Genomic DNA, 21,586 nt, shown 5'->3' on the forward strand with positions numbered 1-21,586 from the left:
TACTATTTGGGTAACTTTAAAACTGTGAAATAAAACATACTTAGAGAAGTGCATGAAACAGATATATTCAAGGGATAGACAGGATTTCAAAATTGTAGAATAGATAAACAAGATTATACTGTATAGCACAGGGAAATACACATAAGATCTTATGGTAGCTCATAGAGAAAAAAATGTATACTGAAAAATCGTGCTCTACACTGAAATTTGACACAACATTGTAAAATGATTATAAATCAATAAAAATGCTTAAAAAAAAGATATATTCAGTTTAATGAGTATTATAAAGTGAACATGGATGAACCCAATAGGTCAAGAGACAGATTACCATCAGCCCCTAGACATTTCCCCACACGCCCCTTCCCAGTCCAGCGTTCCTCCTTCCTTACTGAGAAACACCGATCCTGGTTTGTGTGATGGTCACTTCCTTGCTTTTGTTTATTTTTACCACTTATGTGTGCATCTCTAAATAATAAAACTGTTTTCCTCATTTGAACTTTGTAAAATCTGGGCATAATTTTTTTTAAATGAAGAATAACAGATTAATTTCTAAACCAATTGGAAATAAATATAATCAGATGTGTTACAATAGTTAAAAACCAGTATAACCAGTAATGAAATTATAAAGTTATGAAAAATGTACTTTCCAATAGGTATAAAAATACAGCCTTTTCTTTGGAGAATATTATGTGCTTATTAGTCAACTAAACTTCACATGTTCTTTCTGACTAGACTTAGTTAAAATAACAGAGTAACCTGAGGGTGATTCCACCTTCCTAAAAAATGACTAGGAAGTGTGTCCCCTGTGGTCCTTCCTCATCTGTAAAAAGCCCTACCTACCAGGGCTGTGTGAGTAAATAAGTTAGTCCATGAACAGCTCTGAGGATAGGGCTTGGCACATAAAAAGTGCACGGAGCATGTTATTAATTATTACTTCATCAGAACAGTGATGGTATCAAATAGTTCAATGCCTTATTTGAAAACATCTTAATTTTGCCCTGAACAGTATTTAGCCCTCATTTAGTGCCTTATTTGAAACACTAATAATTTTAGCAGTCATACAGTACCGTATAAAAATAACTCAAATAATTGTTAATGATGAAGGCAACTATGTATTTTTAAAAGCTTGCTGTGCTTTATAATTAGAGAAAAAATATTGTTTTAAAGGATAATTAATAAACAATAATACATTAACACAAGTTATAATGTTAACAAAACAATAGGAAACAAATGCAATGAAACTAGTAAACTAAAATAAAACTGATATATTTGAGTAAAACTAATATATTTGAGTTAATTCTAAAGAAAACTATACCTTGGATGTGCAAGAATTACAGTGTTCACAGTGCTGATTCTCTCGAGAAACGTATCGCTGACAGAGAGAGCAAAATCTAAGGAGAAAGTAAAGATGTGGAGAAATCAGCTGCATGTACTTATTGAGATTCACACAGTAGATAAAAGTTCACAAGGGATTTGTTAGAAAAATTGGGTGTAATTCAAATTAAATTCAATATAACATTATAGGCCAAATTTAAAAGTAACAGAAGAATTAAATGAGTCAATATTAAAAGCATTTTGGGGTTAGATATATGGAACTTTATTTTCAGGGACTTATGTATTTCAAGGTCCCACTGTGATCTTACCTGTACCCTTCCTCAATAGGAAGGATTATTTTGTTGGGTGGAATATTGGTGAAAATACGCACAGGAGACTGTTTCCGTCCTGTCTTTCCATGTTTATAAAGTGCATGATTATCATAATCTACCTAGAAAGTTAAAAAAAATTTAAAAAGAAACATTTCTCAAAAGAGTCAACATTTGTTCAGACTCTTTAGCCAATAAATGAACAAAGTGATGCCAAGAAACAAATCAAATCAAAGTATTGAATAAGAAATTCTTAAAAGCAAGAGTTTATAGTCAGCCTTGGAGAGGCCTCTGTGGGCAGCCAAATTTCATTATAAAAAAGGTAAAATTTGTTATGACAAATTCATGCTACCCCTAGGTAAGAGAACAACTCTAATCTTTTATCCAACGCAATAGACTCTGCAATAAAGGCTATTATGTAATTAAGATTTTAGCTATCGGTGTTTAAAAAAACTCCACCTTTGAAGATCTGTGACAACTTGGTTAGGGCTTCTCATTTTTGTGTGTGTGAAATTCACTGCATGTCAGTTTTCTGCTCCCCAAGGCTCAGTGCAGCCTCAGTTTGGCCCTCCAACATTACTCTCCAACAGAGCCAGATTTGGGGGCCAGGCAGGGGCTCTCTGTCACTCACTTGTTATGTGACCTCAGGCAAGTTTGCATCATTTTCACCTGGAAAAAAGAGGTTACTGATACTTACCTTAGAGCTGCTGTGAAAGTTACATGAGACAACGTATGTAAAGCCCAGAGTTCAGGGCCCAGCACATCGTAGAGATGGAAGGATGGAGATGCAGAGGGAGACTCGTAACCTATAGCTGTTCTCCCCACCATGACTATTTCAAATGTTTACCTCTCTCCTCAAGACCCCTAACTCAACTTTCCATTTCAGCAGATTATCTGGAAAGTAAAATGAAGCCAACAAGCATGATTTCTACTAGCTTCTTGCTCCCGTCTCCTTTCCCACCCTATCATCTACACACAGTCTCAATCTGGTTTTCAACCTGCTATGAACCCATCTGGCCACTAAGTCCGTCTTCCTTCAGATCACTAATTCTCACAGTGTGGTGCCTGAATCAGCAACACCAGCATTACCTGGGATCTTGTTGGAAATGCAAATTCTTGCCCCACCTAGGGCCTAAGAACACAGAAACTCTGGGGGCGGGGCCCAGCAACCTGTATTTTTAACAAGCCCTCCTGGCACACTAAAGTTTGAGCACCACTGATTTAATTACACACAGGACTATCATGAGATTTTTATAAGGTTAATACAGATAGATCCCAACTTTCCAGTAAGTTGTTATGAATTGTTTGGATTCTAAATCAGATTACTCTTAAGAATTTACAACAGAACTGGCTTGCAAGCTAGCTATTTCATGAGAGAACTACAAAAATGTAAGGATTTGGTGGCAATGGAAAGAGAGGACTTGAATGGGAGATTCCGAAGCTCTCCCAATGGCCATGCCAATGCCTGCTAGATTTACAGGTGAACAAATTTAGGAAGACTCATTAATAAGCTTCAGCAGTGGGGAAAAAACTCCGAGGATGTTCTGCACAATGAACACGCACAGGTCGGCATGGTGAGTCCGCAGTCTAGCATAGCGATGTAACAGCTCAGTGCTTACACAGAAGTGTAGCATCAGAACGCGGAGAGGAGAGGAGGTTAGAGCACATCCGAAGCCTTGCATTCAGTTGCTACATTTTAAGAGAATCATTAATAAAACCAGTTCATTTCTATTGAAAGTAATGGGAATAAAAAGGATTGATAGTTTAACAGATTGGGAGTGTTTATTCAGAAAAGAGAAGACAGGGAGGATCTGATGGCTATTTGATAACAGAAAGCGTGTCACGTGGAATAGAAATTAGACTTACTCTTTTATTGCTTCGGAAAATAGAAGTAGGTCCAATGGTTAGAAGTTAATAGGGAGCATATTTTATCTCCATATGAGAAAATTTTCTAACGATTAGAGCTATTAAATAAATTGAGTTGCCTTGTAAGGCTGTAGGACTTTGCTCACTGAAAGCATTCAAGTGAGGCTGGGTGACTGCTTGTCATGAATTTAGTGGAGAGGATTATTACACTGGGAAGTTAGCCTACGTTACCTCTATGCTTCTTTCCAAATTTAAAATTCTATGAATATATGTTACCTATTACAGGCTAAGATACAAAAGTAGATTTTACTACAAAATCACCTTTAAAATAGTGCCTTAAGTAGTTTTCTTTTAAAATGACAAATTCATAATTTTCCCTAATGCACCCCCTCTATGTACTCAGTAAATATATAGCACCTTATTAAATTTAACAAAGATATTTTGAACATTTATGAGTGTCATAAGAAAAAAATTCTTCCCGAGAGAATCTTATAAAGATTTTCAAATGCTGGAAAAGAGTATCTTAGAAAGATTTTTAGTAAATGGAATATTCCATGCAATATAATAGATAGCAGATGGAAGAGAGGGGGAAAAAAAAGAACAGTTTCTTTATGGTTACCCAAGGAGTCAGAGAATGCATGTGTCAGGAAGGTGGTTGATTACTTGATTTTGCATAACCTAATTGAGATTATTATTATTTTTAAATGTGGGTTTGTTGTGCTAATTAACTATAAACATATGGTATGTAAAATGCATGCTGCTAGGGTAAATTAATGTACCTCTAACATGCATCCATATTTCATAGCTTCATCCACACAAATAAACCTCCTATGGAAGTGCTGTAAAGCAAACACAATTTTGCAAATTGCATATCACTAGTGGTAGAGCTGATACACCATTTTCCCATCATTATCCCTGACATTTCACTCACGATGATGATGAGAAGCATTTTCAAATAGAAAATTTCTCCCATGGAACTGATTAATGTGATGAAGTACTGTATAGAAATGAGGGAAAGCACAAAATCTCTGCAATTCCTAACTTTTAATTTTATCTATACGCAAATTACTTCTGCAACACGAGACTGAAACTAGTTATATGGAAACCAAGACATTCAAGCCAACAAACATTTATTCTGCGCCTACTATGCTCCAGGTATCATGCTGGGAAGCAAAGATTAAATAAAAGAGAGTACATACTTGTATTTTCATAACTACCTACATTGTATTCTGTTTAATTTCAGTATATTCAAAAGATCCCAAGTGAACTTTTCAGCTCCATCGACCAACTTCTACCATAGCAATAAGGTCTTTTAGTCACATTCCCCATATCCCATGTAACCTCTTATTTTAAATATCATATATGCATATACACACACATACATAAATGTGTGTGTTATTCCTCTTGTTACTTCAAATCATTGTTTTATGTTTATTAAATGTTTATTATACACTGAGTTTTGAGAATTTCACTTGTCATCTTATAATTTACGATCATTTCTCAGAAATTCTTGTCAAAATATCTTCATTTCTGAAAATGAAACCAGCCTCAAAAATGTTTTCTAAACAGGATGATTTGTTAAAAGATAGATTTAAAAAAAAAAAAAAAGCAAAGACCTCTAGTTTTAACAATCCAGATAAATGGCCCAGATTAAGTAGAAACAAGAGATCATAGTGTGTTCAAGGTGGAAGAGAAATGATGAGCTAGTTCAGATATGGTAAATACAGGACCTGAATGCCACCATTCCCTGACCCTGACCCTGACCCTCTGGCAGACATCACTAACCAATCACACTACTCTCTGCCACTGAACCTGGGGTTCTCAACAAATTCTCCAGAAAGTCATTACCAATTTATCAGGCTTAGCTGTAAAAGTGAAACTTATCTGCCATCCCTTTTCTGGTTCAATCATTTTATTTTATAGGTAAGGAAACAGAGACCTAGAAAGATAAAGTGACTTCCCTCAAGATTAAATAGCTTCTAAAAGGCAGTGTCAGGACTCAAACTTCTTCTGATTCTAAATCAGAATTTCTTTTCATTATCACACCCTTCCTTTCTAATCCACCCTTAATAAAACTCTTGGTTTTCTAGCACTTTGATAACTATTTTATTCTGTACTTATCAAGTACTTTATCACTGAAGAGTCTACAGGATTTGTATTTTATGAAGATTTGTAGTATCTCTGCCTTCCTCTTACCTGAAAAGTATTTCCCAAAAGAGATTTAGTGACTTTGGCTTTTTTTTTTTCACTGTATTGTGGCATGGGGGCTTATAATCATCTCAGGCAATGTCAGAAAGAAGGCCTAACTGAGGTCTGGGGAAAAAGATCAGTGCAGGAGGAGAGGAGACTGTCACTTTTTTTATTTGATGAAAGGAAATAAATATAAAAGGAAAAAAATTACCACAAAATGAAGTTAAAGTAACAAAAGAAAGAAAAGAATGCAAAAGGCTCAGAAAAGATAATAGTAATGAGTCCAGAGAAATTTTCAAAAAAAAAATAGTAGAAAAGTCATCAAAGGGGAGGCACAAATAAGGTTCATATATATCCTAGGAGACACAGCAAAATCCGTTTCTCCAACTGAGCACAAAATGGGCCGTAGTGTCCTTCTCTTTAGTAGGAATCTTGAAAAACAAAGATTTGTTTTGTTTTATAGGTTTTATTCTAATTTTTCTTTTCAAAGTTTGGCTTTCTCTGTATTGAAAAGGCTGCTGTTTTCATCCTGATACACATGGCCTAATTAGAATCTTTTTCACCAATGCACTGAATTATATAATTATTTTCAATAAGCTTGGACCTTGGAACTAGTCTCAAAACTAAAACTCCAATATTTCCAAAAGTTCTTTCCTAGTAACACAGGTTGCCTTAGCAAACGGTAATAGGTTACTCCACGTTAATCTCCCTCATCTGCTTTATTCTGGATCTGCTTCTTTTGCCTCCTCGTCATTTCAAACTCTTGACCACAGTGAAAACTCACCTCTAAATGTGGATGAAACAGTCTTCTGAGGGACAGACAGTGTGTTTCCTAATTTTAGTGTCCCAGATACTGTACAAAAAGGGTTTTACCCCTACTCTGGGACCAACTGAATGGTAACAAAAATGTTACAAAAGAGGAAGCAGTGCCCACTTGGTGACCCCACGTGGTGATGGTGAGAACAGGGTTAACCTCAGAACCTGGGGAAATGAATCCAGGAGAGTGGACATTAAGCAGGAGAGGAGCTGAACGGCAGGAATGTGAAGGAGGAGGTCTAGTCGGTCTGCCGCCAGTCAGCACACGCACACTCACAGACAGATCTCAGCATCTCTGCTTCCCTGACACCCCACGACTGTGGGCACACTCGTCCTTAGAGCTCCGTGCATCCTCTGAGCAGCAGAGTAAAGCGTACATGACATTCTACCCACCAGAAAAAGCGACTTACTTCTCTACAGCGTCCGAACAGAGAAGACCCACACCCCTAACGATGCTCCTGGGACACCACAACTTTCCAGTGATGGTAAGAGATCAAGTCATTTGGTCTAAAACCTGCTGCACTTCACAACCACCTGGAATGCTTGGTAAAATATTTTCTTCTTGGGGCGTTATCCCCTGATTTGATTTAGCAGGTTTATTTTGCCTAAGAATCTATATTTTTAATAAGCACCTTAGGGATTATGGACATTTTAGGAACCACTGCACTAAGTTCCATGTGATACAGTTTTAGAGTTTCATACAGCTTATAGTGTTTGCATTTACTAAAATTGATGGATATCTTATCAGAGTATTTATTTAAGCAGAGTATCCATTCCCAACCGTGCCAGAAAACAGAATATTTACTATACCTGGTAATCCAGCATGCAGAAGCTTGGGAAAAACTGACAAATTCGGGATTCAAAAAAATAGGGGAAAATCCAGAATATAGGTAGTTCTTTGCGATTGTTTTCTAATGGATCACAAAAAAAGAGAAAAGAAAATAAAAGACTATTATTAGAGAAAAAATAAATTAGATAGCTATAACTGAAAAACATCTGGTATTGGGAGAAATTATAACCTTTCAATACATTTAAATCATACAAAGGAGAGACTATTAACCAGAATGCCATTTACAACTTGACCTCTGCCAAAAGTCAATGGAAATGTTCTTTTATACCTAAACACAGCAACACAGGGTATATAGAAGTGATCTTTACATGCATATCACTATAGTCTAGGTAAAGGCAAAAGATATTAGGGGGAGGGTATAGCTCAGTGGTAGAGCACATGCTTAGCATGTACAAGGTCCTGGGTTCAATCCCCAGTACCTCCATTAAATAAATAAATAAACCTGATTTCCTCCCCCTCAAAAAAAAATTTAGAAAAAAGATATTACAAAAAAGGTGGGAAATTAAAAATGAGCATCACTTGGAAACACAAAGGTGGTCATGATGTGGTGGCAGGAATCCTGGACCAGAAGGCAGAAGGCTTTAGGTCTGAATCCTAGCTCTGCCACCACTCATCATACCAGTTTTCAGGGATGAAACCATCTTTTCTGAATCATGGAAGATTCTTATGAACAATTTTATCAAAATTAGTTTTTACGAGAGACAGGGGACACAGCTATGACTAACACAGCACCTGGAATAGACTGAGCACAATGCTAGGCACTTTCTACATGTTATCTCCTTACAATAACCCCTGGAGTTAGATAGTAATACAGTAATCCCATTTTACAGATGGGGAAAATGAAGATGCAAAATTTAAGCAATTTGTTCAAATTCATGCAGCTAATAAGCAGCAAAATTGAACACAAGCCCACAAAGCTCTTTATTGCTTCCCCAACAACGACTTTATCCACTCTGGTAAGTAGACTTCAGAACCAAAAATAAGTGGGATACTTAACACCACGAGTCGTGTTTTAGATTTCATTTGCATTCTGTCCCAAAGCACACTGTTTATGTGGCACAATTAATGGAGAAGCTTGATCACAAATTCCTGACAATCTTACAATTTATTAACTTGCAAACTAGAAGCTAAAAAATGATCGTACCGACTAATTAGATAATTACATAAAATACTTCGAAGTCCTAAGCCACTTTAAACTGAATATCCCCCAGTCATTAACCCACTTCTAAGGTCAGGTATCCACGTGTCACTGATAACCACTGTTAGGTTCCCAGACGTGCAACCTTCCCACACAAATCTTGGCACAGTTTAGAGCTGTGGCCCAGAAGCTGGGTGTCCTCTTTGAGTTCTGGGTAAGACTTAAGGAAGAGGGAATATAAGGCCCATGAGAGCAGAGATGAGTGTCTGTCTTGTTCACTACTCCATTCCCAGCACCTAAACCGTACCTGGAACATAGTGGTCATTCAGTAAATATTGAATAAATGTCAACAGTTCACTATTATTCTTCATATGCCCACCAAAAACAAGTATTTTACCTATGAGCCATTTTAAGAAAACATGATTAGAATAATATGAAGTGTACCATGATGATAAAGTTTGCCACATCATCAAATAAGCCTATTTTTTAAAAAGAAGAGAACCTAAGACATACTATATTTTATCAGTGCTCTGATTCACTGAGCTCTGCTAATATTTGACAGGAAGCAGATACATAGATACATGTTTATTTTGCAGTAAGTAATAAATTATACACCTTGGCTTTGACCTTCTTTCCACATAGCAATTAACTTCTTGAATGTAACAGCCAGAGGTTCAACCAAGCCACCAAAAGGAGGATCTGTCACCATAATGACTCCTTCACCTTTATCTTCCTGTAAAAATGTTCTGCATACTTCAAGGGCAGCCTGGAACAAATAAAAATTCATTTCTAAATTAGGACTAGAGGAAGGCACTTCATCCTATTCGGAGGAGAATGCATTAGGTTCACACTTCACACTGAAACTTCACCCAGAGTCCCTCAGTGACATCCCAAAGCCTCTCTCATTCAGCCCCCATAAGATTTTATCTTTGGGTTCCATGATAAGTGGGTTTTTAGAATTGCAAATTCAAACACCATCACTATCAGAGGACTACACATTTCAAATGGTTAAATTAGCAAACTAAATTTAGTAACCTAAAAAAGAGAAACTCATTACCCATGAAGACTATCTAAAATGCTAAATTCAATTCAATAAACAGAAACAGGGGCTGTGCTGAACACTGGAGACACAATGACAAATAAGACATATTTTTTCCTATCTGGTTTGTCCACCACCATAAGTTCTGTTTAATAAGAGCTACAAATTACCAGTTAAACATGCACACGTTTTGGGGTACCAGGTAAAAGTCAGGCATTTTTGAACATGCAAAGTAACTAAATGAAAGTTCACAAATAACAGCTTATCCAGGCCATGCGACCATGCTATTAACACACTTTCCCAACAAACTGATTGAAGTGTTTTTAGTAACTACAAGGTTAACATTAAAAACTATCCAGGATATTTATCACTTTCTGCTTTGGGAGAAATCAGTAAGAGACAGAGCTATAATACTAGCTCCAGTATTGACTGATTTTGTAGTTGCTTTCAAGTACTTATCTATATAAGCAAATCAACCCTACGGTATACAAAATGGCATAAGATTTTAAAGCTTAATAGCATCAAAACTTTAAAAGACCTGCATGTACTTTATAATAAAAATATATTGTTCTAGTAGTAAATCAACTTAAAAGATCCAGTTGATGAAAGGATAAATCATAAATAACATCCTAATCCCTTTTCTCTAGGAAAGTCTTTATTAACTTCCTGCTGGAAGTCCTACAGCGAAGGATGGTGTCAAGAAGGTTAATCATTTTTCAAGTGCTGCCCGGCACTTCCTTAACCTGCCTACACGAACAAGGACTAAAAGTACAGATGATGTTATTGAAAAACCTTCAAATTCCTTAGAGTTAGAAGTAGAAAAAAGAAAATAAATAAGTAAGCAAGGCCTGAACTCTTAACCAAATTTATAAAACATTACAGAATATCTTTTCCAGGTAAGAATCAATGGCGGAGGGTCCCATCCTGAGTGCTGGGGTCCTCATGCTGACCACTTATGAGAAACAGATGCTTGCTTATGCCACCAGTATTGACAGTAACTTAACTGTTTTCTTCATCTCAGTTACTATGAAAAAAGTGCTTGGTATCTTAAATAGCCACCATCTCTACACACCTTAACCACCTTTACCATTAAGTCATGTGGCATTTTTTATTACCTGAAAGACTGTATTATTTGCTATGAAAAAAAGTCCTGTGCAGAAAACCCCTGCTTTTTAATCCAGTGGACTGTAAAGAGTGTAGTGGCAGAGGCTAAATCCTCAAAGGCGCCTGGTACCTCAAAGGCTCCTATACCTTCAAATGTGCCTAGTAGATACTTAAATACTTCAGTGATTGATTGGTAGATGGTAATCTCTACTGAGAACCTTGACTCAGGAAGTAGAGAGAAAAAGGGCTGATAGTAAAATCACTAAAACGATAGTTTTCTGTAGGTCATTTTCTACCGCGGCAGTGCTATTTAGAGACTGCCCCTAAAAAATAGACAAAGGAGAGCCTGGGCTGGATGACTATTTCCTTCTGGGAAACAGTACGTGGAACTCAGTCGTGGCACCTTATTCCAACCATTTATTCTAGAAACCTATAAATTCTCAATAAAAGTTACACAGAATTTCATAGAAAAAGGTCATTTATATGTTACTTTCTTAGAATATATGAAATTGCTAGCCAACTGTTAGTTATTTAAATGTATTTTTACTCTTGTTATTGTTCAAAATCATTGTACAGTATTAAAAACAAATACCTGACCCATTACTGCAGCATCAAGCAATAATATAAACTCAGTTACTTCCTCATTTGTGTCCCAGCACCAACTGCACCCCTCAGTTCAAGGCCCCACAGTTTCAAGAGGCTACACTGGACACGTGCATGTTGATATTCTGCCAGCCCCACAAACCCAACATTTACAAACCTCCCTTCCAAACGTCCCTACTCCGTTCTGAAGAATGAAAGATGAATCCAGGCCACGCCCCCAAGTTATCTTTGACTTCTCTTCCGGCACACTTATCACCAAGTCTTTTTTTTTAATTGATGTATGACATATGACATATATTAGTGTCAGGTGTACACACAGTGATTACTCCAAGTCTTTTTGTTTCCATCTGTGAAATGCCTTCAGAATCCACGTCTTTCCTCTTTTTCCCACCGTCACTGTCCGAGGTGATTAACCCCTCATCATTTGCTGTCAAGGGATTTTTCAGCTCCTTGGCCTCCTTCACGCTCATCTAACCAGTTCTCAAGTCGTGGTGATTATCAACCACAGAAGCCCATTTGGGAAATAGTGAGATAAATCTAATTCTAACTGCTAATTAATTCAATACTTAGTTTTTACGGCATTCACTGCTGAAAAGTATGTATCCAAATGCTAAACTGATGGATGGAAGGAGTACATTACTGGCTACACTTACTAAATCAGAAGACTCATTTTTCAATCTCAACCAACAATTTAGACTTAGTTTTTTAGCCTTGCTTGGTTTTCATTCTATCATTAGCCAATATCTTAAAGCACAATATATACTTAAGCGTGGTTCACAATTCTTTAAAAATTGGTATATATGCATATATGTATGGACATGCTTCAAGTAATCTTGATACTTTCAAATATTTTTGGCCAACCTCCTGCCAGGTGTGATTACTTGGTTGGTTACAGATTTTACTTTGTAATAGGACTGACAAAGAGCTCAAATTAGGAGTAGAAATATCAGTTTTGTTATGTTGTTTATTCACAATGACACTATTAACATCATATTGAAAGAAGTTTTTTTTTCCAGCTACTCTTTTTTCAAAGATTTTTTTTTAGAGCAGTTTTAAGTTTATAGCAAAACTGAGAGGAAGGTACAGAGACATCCCACATAACCCCTGCCCAACAAATGGATAACCTCCCCCATATCAACATCCCCCACCAGAGTGGGACATTTGCTAAAAGTGATGAACTTATACACTGATACATCATTATCACCCAGAGCTCATAGACTGGGGTTCACTCTTGACACTGTCTATTTTTTAAAGGATTAATTTAATAAAACCATAAATCCCCTTAACTGGGACATGAAATTTATCAGAAAGGCAGTCAGCAAACTAACCACAAAATTATTTAATTACAGTTTCACAAATCTACAAAGGAGAACTTGACCTTGTCTGATGGTCAGAGGAGGCTGGAGAAAGTGACTTGGAACAGGGTTCTGAAGAATGAAGTGAAATGAACAAGGCAAAGAGAGAATGGAAGGTGGAGGGAACAGCATGGGCAAAAAAAACCCTTTGTTAGAAAGGCCAGTTAGAGATGAATGTCCTATGTCCTGAAAACAAACAACAAAGCAGGAATGGGGAGAGGACAGGCTGGACAGTGGCAGAGATCATATCACACAAAGCTATGTGGGCCTTGGTGAGAAAGTGGGTCTCTACCCAAAAGCAGTGAAAAGTCATGAAAGATGAATAACATTGACCACCTATAGATGCTCCATACACACTCAGTGAATAAACAAAAATAAATATTGATAGATGGTGGGACAGCCACCATTTGTTCTTCAGGGATTCCAGAAAAACAATGAAGGAAACACAATAAAAAAAGAGAGAAAACGGTCATAATTCTTACCTTTCCATCAAAGAAGTGATGGTTAAACATGTTATAATGGCAAAAACTATCTTCCATATAAAACTGTGAATACCTGTAAAATAATTTATTACTGTAGTTACTTGTCCAGTCATAGCTATGCAGTAGATAAATATAAACTAAATTTTAAAGCTATGAAATCACACTTTTAATGAAATCAATTTCATCATCCTTTAGTTATCTGAAATAAAGAATACTTTCCCCAAATCTTAAGAAGTCAGTAATAAGGCAGAAAGGGTATAGCTCAGTGGTAGAGCGCATGCTTAGCATGCACAAGGTCCTGGGTTCAATCCCCAGTATCTCCACGAAAAACAAAATAAACCTAATTACCTACCCACACCAAAAAAAAAAAAAAAAAAAAAAGGCAGTAATAGTGGATGAATAACTTAATTTATAGTCCCAAGTTTAATAAGCCAGTGGCAAAACTACGGAATACTCATATATATAAAAAATACACAAGTTCCTAAGAACCAGAAGATCATACATAAATAATCATATGCCTGACAGATTATTAAGCACGTTAAGCTTGAGATGGGTTGGCAATTAAAATACATCTCTCATAGTTAATAATTTTGAGGAAAATACTGAATCAACATTTCTGCTCAAGAGCCGTTAATTATTTTCTTCTGTGGTTAAAAAAAAGGGTATTTAATACAGAGTTTTTCTTATCTGCTGCACATTAGCTTAATAAAATATGCTTCTTAATATGTAAGAAAAAGAAGTATATGCATTTCATATTTACTGAATTAGTGCCAGGAAAGCGGATATTTATTTACTGATTGGATCATTTTATTCTTCTAACATGCTACTTAAAAATGCAATCAGTAATGAATGAGAGTGCCAGCTTTGGGTATTAACATTTTATAAATTTTTGCTAATTTACTAGGCAAAATTCATACCACATTATGCATTAAATTTGCATTTATTTGATTTCTTACAAGACTGAATTTTCTTTATCCCTTAATTGTATTGGTACTGTCTGTCTCTGTTTTCCCCATTTATGTCTTTGGGCCTTAATGTTTTTCTTGCTGATTTCTGAGCTTTTGGTCTAATATAGAAACCCCTTTTATCTCAATAGGATTTTGAACTTCCATTATTTTGTCATAAACAATTCATATATGAACCACATCATCCTCTACAGAATTCATAATCTAGTGGAAAGACAGAAAAAAATCAGGGACACATCCTTCCGTACACAACTTCTTCAACCAAATCATGACAGCGGCACTTCTCTGCTGCTACTTCTACTTGCAGTTACTCATTACTGTCCACAACTGAGTCACCAGCCATGCTGACTACTTAACGTGGTGGACAAGCCTAGTTTATCCCTGTCCTGTTACGCTGTGGCTAATAGCACAGGCGCTACAGTCAGGCGGTCTGGTTTCAAACTCTGGGTCGCTTCACTTATTAGCTGTATAACCCTAGTAAGTTATTTAACCTGTCTGAGCCTCAGTTTCTTCATCTACAAAATAGGAAAAATAATAGTTTCTACCTCACAGGATTTGGTAAGAATAAATAAGATAATGTACGTAAAGTGCTTAATACAATGTCGGTTGCATAGCTTATACTGAAATGTGAGGTATTATTTTAATAAACACCAGCTATAAAGATTTATGTCTTAATGTCTCTAATATTAGAGAATTATGTTTCTCCTCCTATAATCTAAATCCATTTCTTCTTGTTCTGTGGAGATGGAAGAACAGCTGTTTGCCATTCTCAGTACACTATCCCTTAATATCATTTAAGGTACTGCTAGTACACCTGCTGATTTCATAAAATATAAATGTGCACTAAAGAAATAAACAGAAAGTTTAGATAACTGAAAAATATTTAAACTATATACTGTGATCTAAGGAACATTCCAAAAACTGTGGGACAATGTCAATTATCATTAATAAACAAAAGTGTTCCTATTTAACAAAATTCTAAATAGCTGATAATATATCTATATCAATTATTTAATTTATATATATATCAATACGACTACAGTTGTGGATCAACTATCATTTGAGGGTGTTCTTATCTCTTGCATTGCTTTGTGCGAGCAAGGAAAATATAATTCCTTTTTAAAGATATTTCCACCCTCCTCCATTTTTTCACTGCTTCACGACACAATAGTCATTTTTTTTAATTAAAAATAAAAATTTTATTTACATAAAATTCATCACAGCACACCTGTCCAACGTTCTGGGCAGCAGCGGGCATAGCCAGAGAGAAAAAAAAAAAGCCAAGATTTCAGCTAAGTTTCCATCAAACACAAACAAGATAGCAAAATTATTCATATTTAAATTATGAAAAATCACTCAACATTATCCTCTTAAAATGAAGTCAGCCACAAAGAATTATTCTCTCCAATGAATAAGGCAAACAAAACCAATCAGAAATGCATGCACTTGAAAACTGCTCAAAAGGACATTCATTTAATTTGGCCATTCATTCTCCTTAAATGAGAGTCAGTTTCCAAGTGTGAAACATGTTCTACACACAGGAAATGTAATCAAGAGCTGAATAAAATTAGTTCATGAAATGAACCTAAGAAATTCATTTTTTTGATATAACTTTATTTGGATGATAGTTTACCAAACAGTTTCACATCTTTCATGCTAAAATTAGAGCACATAGAAATCCATCTTAGCAAATGCTAACTTCATATCTTAGACCCCCTGAAAAGGACATTTATAGCGCATCTATATAGAACACTGGAGTTGAGAGCTCTCTGCAGCCTTGCACAGACCTTTTGCAGGGCAACAAACCAAAGTCAAAGTGCCAAAAGGAACTCTTCACTGCCACTCTACACCACACAGGAATTTTTCCTGATTTAATTATGGTCCTTGTGAGAAATCTGAACCCATCCCACAATCCATCATAACGTAAATACAGGCAACAGACTGAGTTCATCCTGGCTACTAACGTATTTCAATAAACCAGCCCTCTCTTAGCACCCAATGCTGATTTTCCAGAACTGACTCAGAAACAGAGTATGCTACCAAAGAAGCTAAGCCAAGACATTCACAATACAATACCTTCAGCTTTTATTTGCAACACACACACAGAAGTTTATAGACATGGAAAGAAAAAAGCATCTGTGTATTCCACATGTGAATTTCATCCACATTCCCTACTCCCTACTCCCTACTCTGACCAGGGAATTTCAACTACAGGCTCAAAAAAGGTAAAACTACAAGGCACAGCATTTAAGCAAAAGAGTTAAAGGGCCATATAAATCTTTCAAATTAAAAGTAAAGCAGTTAAGATGCAAAGAGTTCTAGAGAATGGTGCACAATGATGTGAATGTACTTCACTGAACAGTACACTTTAAAAATAATTAACAGTAAATTTTATGCTATGTGTATCTTATCACAATTTTTTAAAAAACAAGTAAATCAGGGTATCAGCCATGAACAATACAAAATAAAATTAAGATGAGAGGATACAGCTCAGTGGTAGAGTGTATGCTTAGCAATCCCCAGGACCTCCATCAAAATAAGTAAATAAATAAAATTAATTCCCCCCAAAACAACAACAACAAACACAAACAAAATAAAATTAAGAAAACAATTTAATTTACAATAGCAACAAAAAAGAATAAAGTGTTTAGGAATAAATTTAACAAAAGAAGTACAAGAAGACCTGTACACTGGAAACTACAAAATATTATTTAAAGAAATTAAAGAAGATCTAAATAAATGAAAAGACACCTCATATTCATGAACCAGAACACTTAATATTAAGATGTAAATACTCCCCAAATTGATCTTCAAATTCAACACAATCCCTATAAAATCCCCAGCTGGCTTTTTTGTAGAAATTAACAAGCTGATTCTAAAATTCATACAGAAATGCAAGGAACCCACCATAGCCAAAACAATCTAGGAAAAGAATTAAATTGAAAGATTCACATTTCCCAATTTCAAAACTTACTACGAAACAACAATAATCAAGACTGTGTGGGACTGGCATAAGGACAGACAGTTCAACGGAATAGAATTGAGAGTCTACAAATAAATCCATACATTTATGATTATTTGCTTTTCAATAAGGTGCCAAGAGAATTCAATGGGAAAAGAATAATCATTTTAACAAATGGCACCATGGTAACAGATATCCACATGTAGAGAATGAAGCTGGACCCCTATCTCATACCATATGCAAAAATTAACTCAAATCAATGAACTAAATGTAAGAGCTAAAATTTAAAACTCTTACAAAAAACAAGTGTAAATATTCACGGCTTTGGGTTAAATAATAGTTTCTTAGATATGACACCTAAAACACAAACAACCAAAGAAAAAAGAGACTTCATCAAAAGCAAAAAGACTACCCACAAAATGGGAGAAAATATTTGCAAATCACATATCTGATAAGGGTCCAGTACCCATAATATATTAAGAACTCTTTCAATTCAACAATAAGACAAATAACCTATTAAAAAATGAGTAAAGAATTGTATAGCTATTTCTCCAAAAAGATAAACAATTGGCCATAAGCATATGAAAAGACACTCAACATCATTAGCCATCAATAAAATGCAAAACAAACCACAATGAGACAGGACTCAAAAAGATAGACAGCAACAGTGTTAACAAGGATGTAGAGAAACTGGAACTCTCCTACATTGCTGTTGGGAATACAAAACAGTGCAGTCACTTTGGAAAACATTTTGGCAGTTCCTCAAGAAGTTAAACATAAAATTACTGTATGACCAAGCAATTCTACTCATAGATATATACCTGTTATGGCCTTAACAACATTGTGTGAGGCCCAGGATCTCAACTGGGCTAAAGCCTGCTGTATCCTAGACTCCAGTAACGAGAGCCAGTACATGCTCTCTGACATAAACAGATGTCCAGGCCTCTAATGAAAGATCCCTGACTACTGTAAGTGCCTTATTCTAAATATATGAATAATCTGGAAACCAGTTATTAACTCATTGGAAAACTGCTGTAGATGGAGAAAGGGAAAGACAGAAGGATGACAAGAAAGAAATGAGCTATATAAGAAAGGCTTATATACACTTTCAAAAGCAAGGTTATTTCCAGAGGACAACTTAATTTTTGGAGCCAGACTGACTGGCCATTTATAAACTGTGACTGTGGTCAAGTTATTTAATGTCTTTGCACCTCAGTTTTCTCCTCTGAGGAAAAGGAGAATGGTAATAGCATCTACCTAACAGGGCTATTATGAGGACCAGGTAAGTTAGAACAGAGTTTGACACATGACAAACATTCACTAAATTTCAGTTATTGTTAATAGTTATTGTTAATAATGGTATTAAAAGAACCTAAAAGTTAAACTTCTACCTTTAAAATAATACATTTGTGATAATTTAACAATAATATTTTAGGAAAGACACGTGGTAGTTAAAAAAAGAAACTACCATATTCATACAATGGAAAATTATACAGCTATTTTTTAAAAGTACACTTATCTGCTAAGACATGGATGAACCTTGAAAACATTATGTTAAGTGAAAGGCCAGACAGAGGTCACACATTGTATGATTCCATTTGTATAAAACAACCAGAACAGACAAATCTATGGAGACAGAAAGCAGATTAGCAGGGTTATTAGGGGAAGTAAGGAGTTTCTTTTCAGTGTTATTAAAAACGTTCTGGAATTATGGGGGATGGATGCAAAACTTAGTGAATATACCAGAAACTGCTGAAATACTCACTTTAAAATGGTAAATTTTAAGTGAATCATACCTCAGTTTAAAAAAAGAAACTGAGTTTTCTTGAAGAAGTCTGTATTATCACCTAGGGGATTCGATTTCGCTGAGGATCGCTCACATCAAGCAGGTATTTGTAAAGTGTGCTAGTTCTGTTAATATGAGATGAAAGTTACAGAAAGTGTGGCTTATTTCTGAGAAATGTACCTGCTTATCTTAGATAACCTAAAGTTTACTTGGAAATCTAAAGAAAAATAAAGACGAAAGCTATACTTTTTATTGTGAACTTTTACACTTTAAAAATCTGTCTGCCTTGTTATTAGGAAGAAAAAGTATATATCATTTCATAGATTCTCTCCAGTAAATATTGGAATATTAGCCAAATAGACTCTATCAGGTTAAATAAAAAGAAACTCAAAGCATGATTCCTTCAATACACTCAAGAACAAGTGAAATATACTAAGAACACGGTGTCTTACACACTCACCATGAACTCCTGGAATTCAAACAATTACAGAAACTAGGAAGAGTACTTCAAGTTTACAGAATCAGAGAGTCTATGGATGGACACGTTTGCCATTCTGTGTTGTAAATCAGAAACCCGTATCTTCTCAATTATCACCACAGGGGAGTCAAGGTATGGTCTGCTGTCTCTTCTGTTTGTCCAACATATCAGGTGTCATTTAATTCTGACCCTCTCCCACAAAGCATATCTGTTTGCTTATCCTCTGCCTGGGGACCTGTCTGTTCCACAGTTAGCACTCTCTTCACTTCAGGCTATGTCCAGTGAAAGACAGAAAGCACATCATCTGGTAAAAATATTAAAATAAATGTCATCACATTTAAAACATCATGACAAAACAAAATCCTAGAGGTAATTCAGAATTACCTTTGAAAAACAAGTATATGAGAAGAAATTTCATTCAATAAAAATGTATCTCTAAATTATAAGCCAAAGACAGCTGGACCCATTCACAGAGAAAATTTAGGAAGCACACTAGCAAAAAGAGCAACCTACCGCCTCCCTGTCTGAAATATGGAAGAGTCCATGTTGAGTTTCTCTGATTAACATGATGCTTGTAACACATTACTGCTTCTCAATGTTGGGTAAAGGATTGTAACAGGATTAACAGGAGGAAGCCATTAAAAAGAAACAGGAGACAATGAAGGAGAATAAATATACTTTGTAAACCTACCGAAAATCAATATCCAATAAAAGGCTTTTAATGTTAGACTTCTCGTCACCTGATGCTTTCAACCTGATCAGCTCATGCAACCTAAAGCAATTAGTGAAAGCAAATTTAATAAGAAATTACACATGCCACAGACAACAAGCAAACAAATAAAAACCCACCCATGTTCTCCTGATCTTTCTAGTGTTTCAATGAAACACTGAAGAAAATTTGACAGATATAAGCGTCATTTCAATTTTGCAGATATTTTTTAAAGAGTAGAACTTATCTGAAACAAAGAATTCTAAAGTTATAATAAACAACTTAAGAATCAAATCAGAAAGCATCTCCTATCACATATCAGAAATCTGTAAGGATTTCTCTCAGACGGAATAAAGATTACAAACTTTCACAGAGGGACCATGCTTTATGCTTCCTTTGCACACCTGAAGCTTCATGTTGTACCCTGCACATAGTAAATAACTACTTAAAAATTTTTCTTACACTTTCAATAGGGGTGATAGAAGTGTTTAAAATACCACATAACATACCTTGGTGTTCCAACACACAGTACTCTTCTGAACCCAAGGGTAGAGAGCAGGTCCACTAAGAACAGACAGCTCCTATCAGCAAACAAATACTGGGCATTTGTCTTCTTGTTTTCCAAGGGACAGAGGAGCTGACTGGGCCTTTTTAACTGGGTGATGGAGACGTCACCCACTATCTGATGCTCACGGTGCTTCTCCCCGTCGTCTGGCAGTACCAACTGCTGACATCTTTGACAAAACTTCCTCTGAGACAAGGGCAACTCAATAAACTTCAAGTACCTGCAAGACACAACAAAACACAAAGGAATATATTTTAAGTTTGTTGCTTTAAAGACAATTGATCTTTGACAGTTTTAATATGCAAAAAGTATTATTACTTTCCAAAGACTACCGCGTAAAGAAGCAAAGGTACCAAAAAAATCTGTGGAATGTTGGCTTGAATTTATGTCTGGCTGTATACCTACAAAGTGGAAAAGAATCAGCGATTTCATGAGAATTGAGATGCTGCAATTTAGTCACTGGATGAAGATCAATATCCATTTAAAATGTGAATATAATATATTACTCAAACAACTTAGTAGTAATGGAGACTACTATCACCTTTAAATTTATTGACAAATCCATGTGTTCTAACTTGGAAGTGTTAAACAGTCTGGCTCGGTAAGACAGTCATTTTAAAATGAGAAATTAAGATCATTCTTCAATTTCTTATGGCATACTTAGCAAGAAAAATTACCTCCTAAAAGCAAAAATGTTCTTACAAAGTTCCTCTATTCTTAGCAGTACTGATGGAAGCAGTTCTGAGACGCTCACCCCCAAAACAGCAAAATAATAATTAAAGCCTAAAAAAAATACAATACCAGATACCCTATTTGATCCCTTACAAGTCACCCTTATATCTGATTTCAACATCACTACTTTTTTTTCTTTTCATTTTATTATTGATGATTAAAAAGAGAATATGATCACAGTTAATATGTTTTAAAAACTGATTTTGTACATGCAATACCAGCTAAGAAACCAGAGTAAGAAAACAAAAGGAAAATAAGTAAGATTACTGGGGCTCATGAAGGGTCAGAAATGTCTCCATCTAA

The 21,586-nt window shown here is 35.6% G+C and overlaps 1 protein-coding gene across 2 annotated transcripts in view; it reads right to left on the reverse strand.

Annotated features, from left to right (window-relative positions):
• The window catches only part of ZCCHC4 (zinc finger CCHC-type containing 4), a 41,957-nt gene that overhangs the window by 4,837 nt on the left and 15,534 nt on the right, over positions 1-21,586 (reverse strand). Inside the window, exons 4-10 of one of the 2 annotated variants that reach the window (XM_010991057.3) lie at positions 20,496-20,771; positions 19,969-20,049; positions 13,087-13,159; positions 9,119-9,269; positions 7,326-7,426; positions 1,644-1,765; positions 1,316-1,391 (exon numbers count right to left, since the gene is read on the reverse strand). In XM_010991057.3, coding sequence (XP_010989359.3) covers positions 1,316-1,391; positions 1,644-1,765; positions 7,326-7,426; positions 9,119-9,269; positions 13,087-13,159; positions 19,969-20,049; positions 20,496-20,771 — 880 coding nt within the window. Of the gene's footprint in view, positions 1-1,315; positions 1,392-1,643; positions 4,349-7,325; positions 7,427-9,118; positions 9,270-13,086; positions 13,160-19,968; positions 20,050-20,495; positions 20,772-21,586 lie in introns of those variants that run through there. The other variant, XR_004131672.2, reaches the window with a different exon arrangement.

This window comes from Camelus dromedarius, chromosome 1, assembly GCF_036321535.1.
Source record: "Camelus dromedarius isolate mCamDro1 chromosome 1, mCamDro1.pat, whole genome shotgun sequence".
Lineage (NCBI taxonomy): Eukaryota > Metazoa > Chordata > Mammalia > Artiodactyla > Camelidae > Camelus > Camelus dromedarius.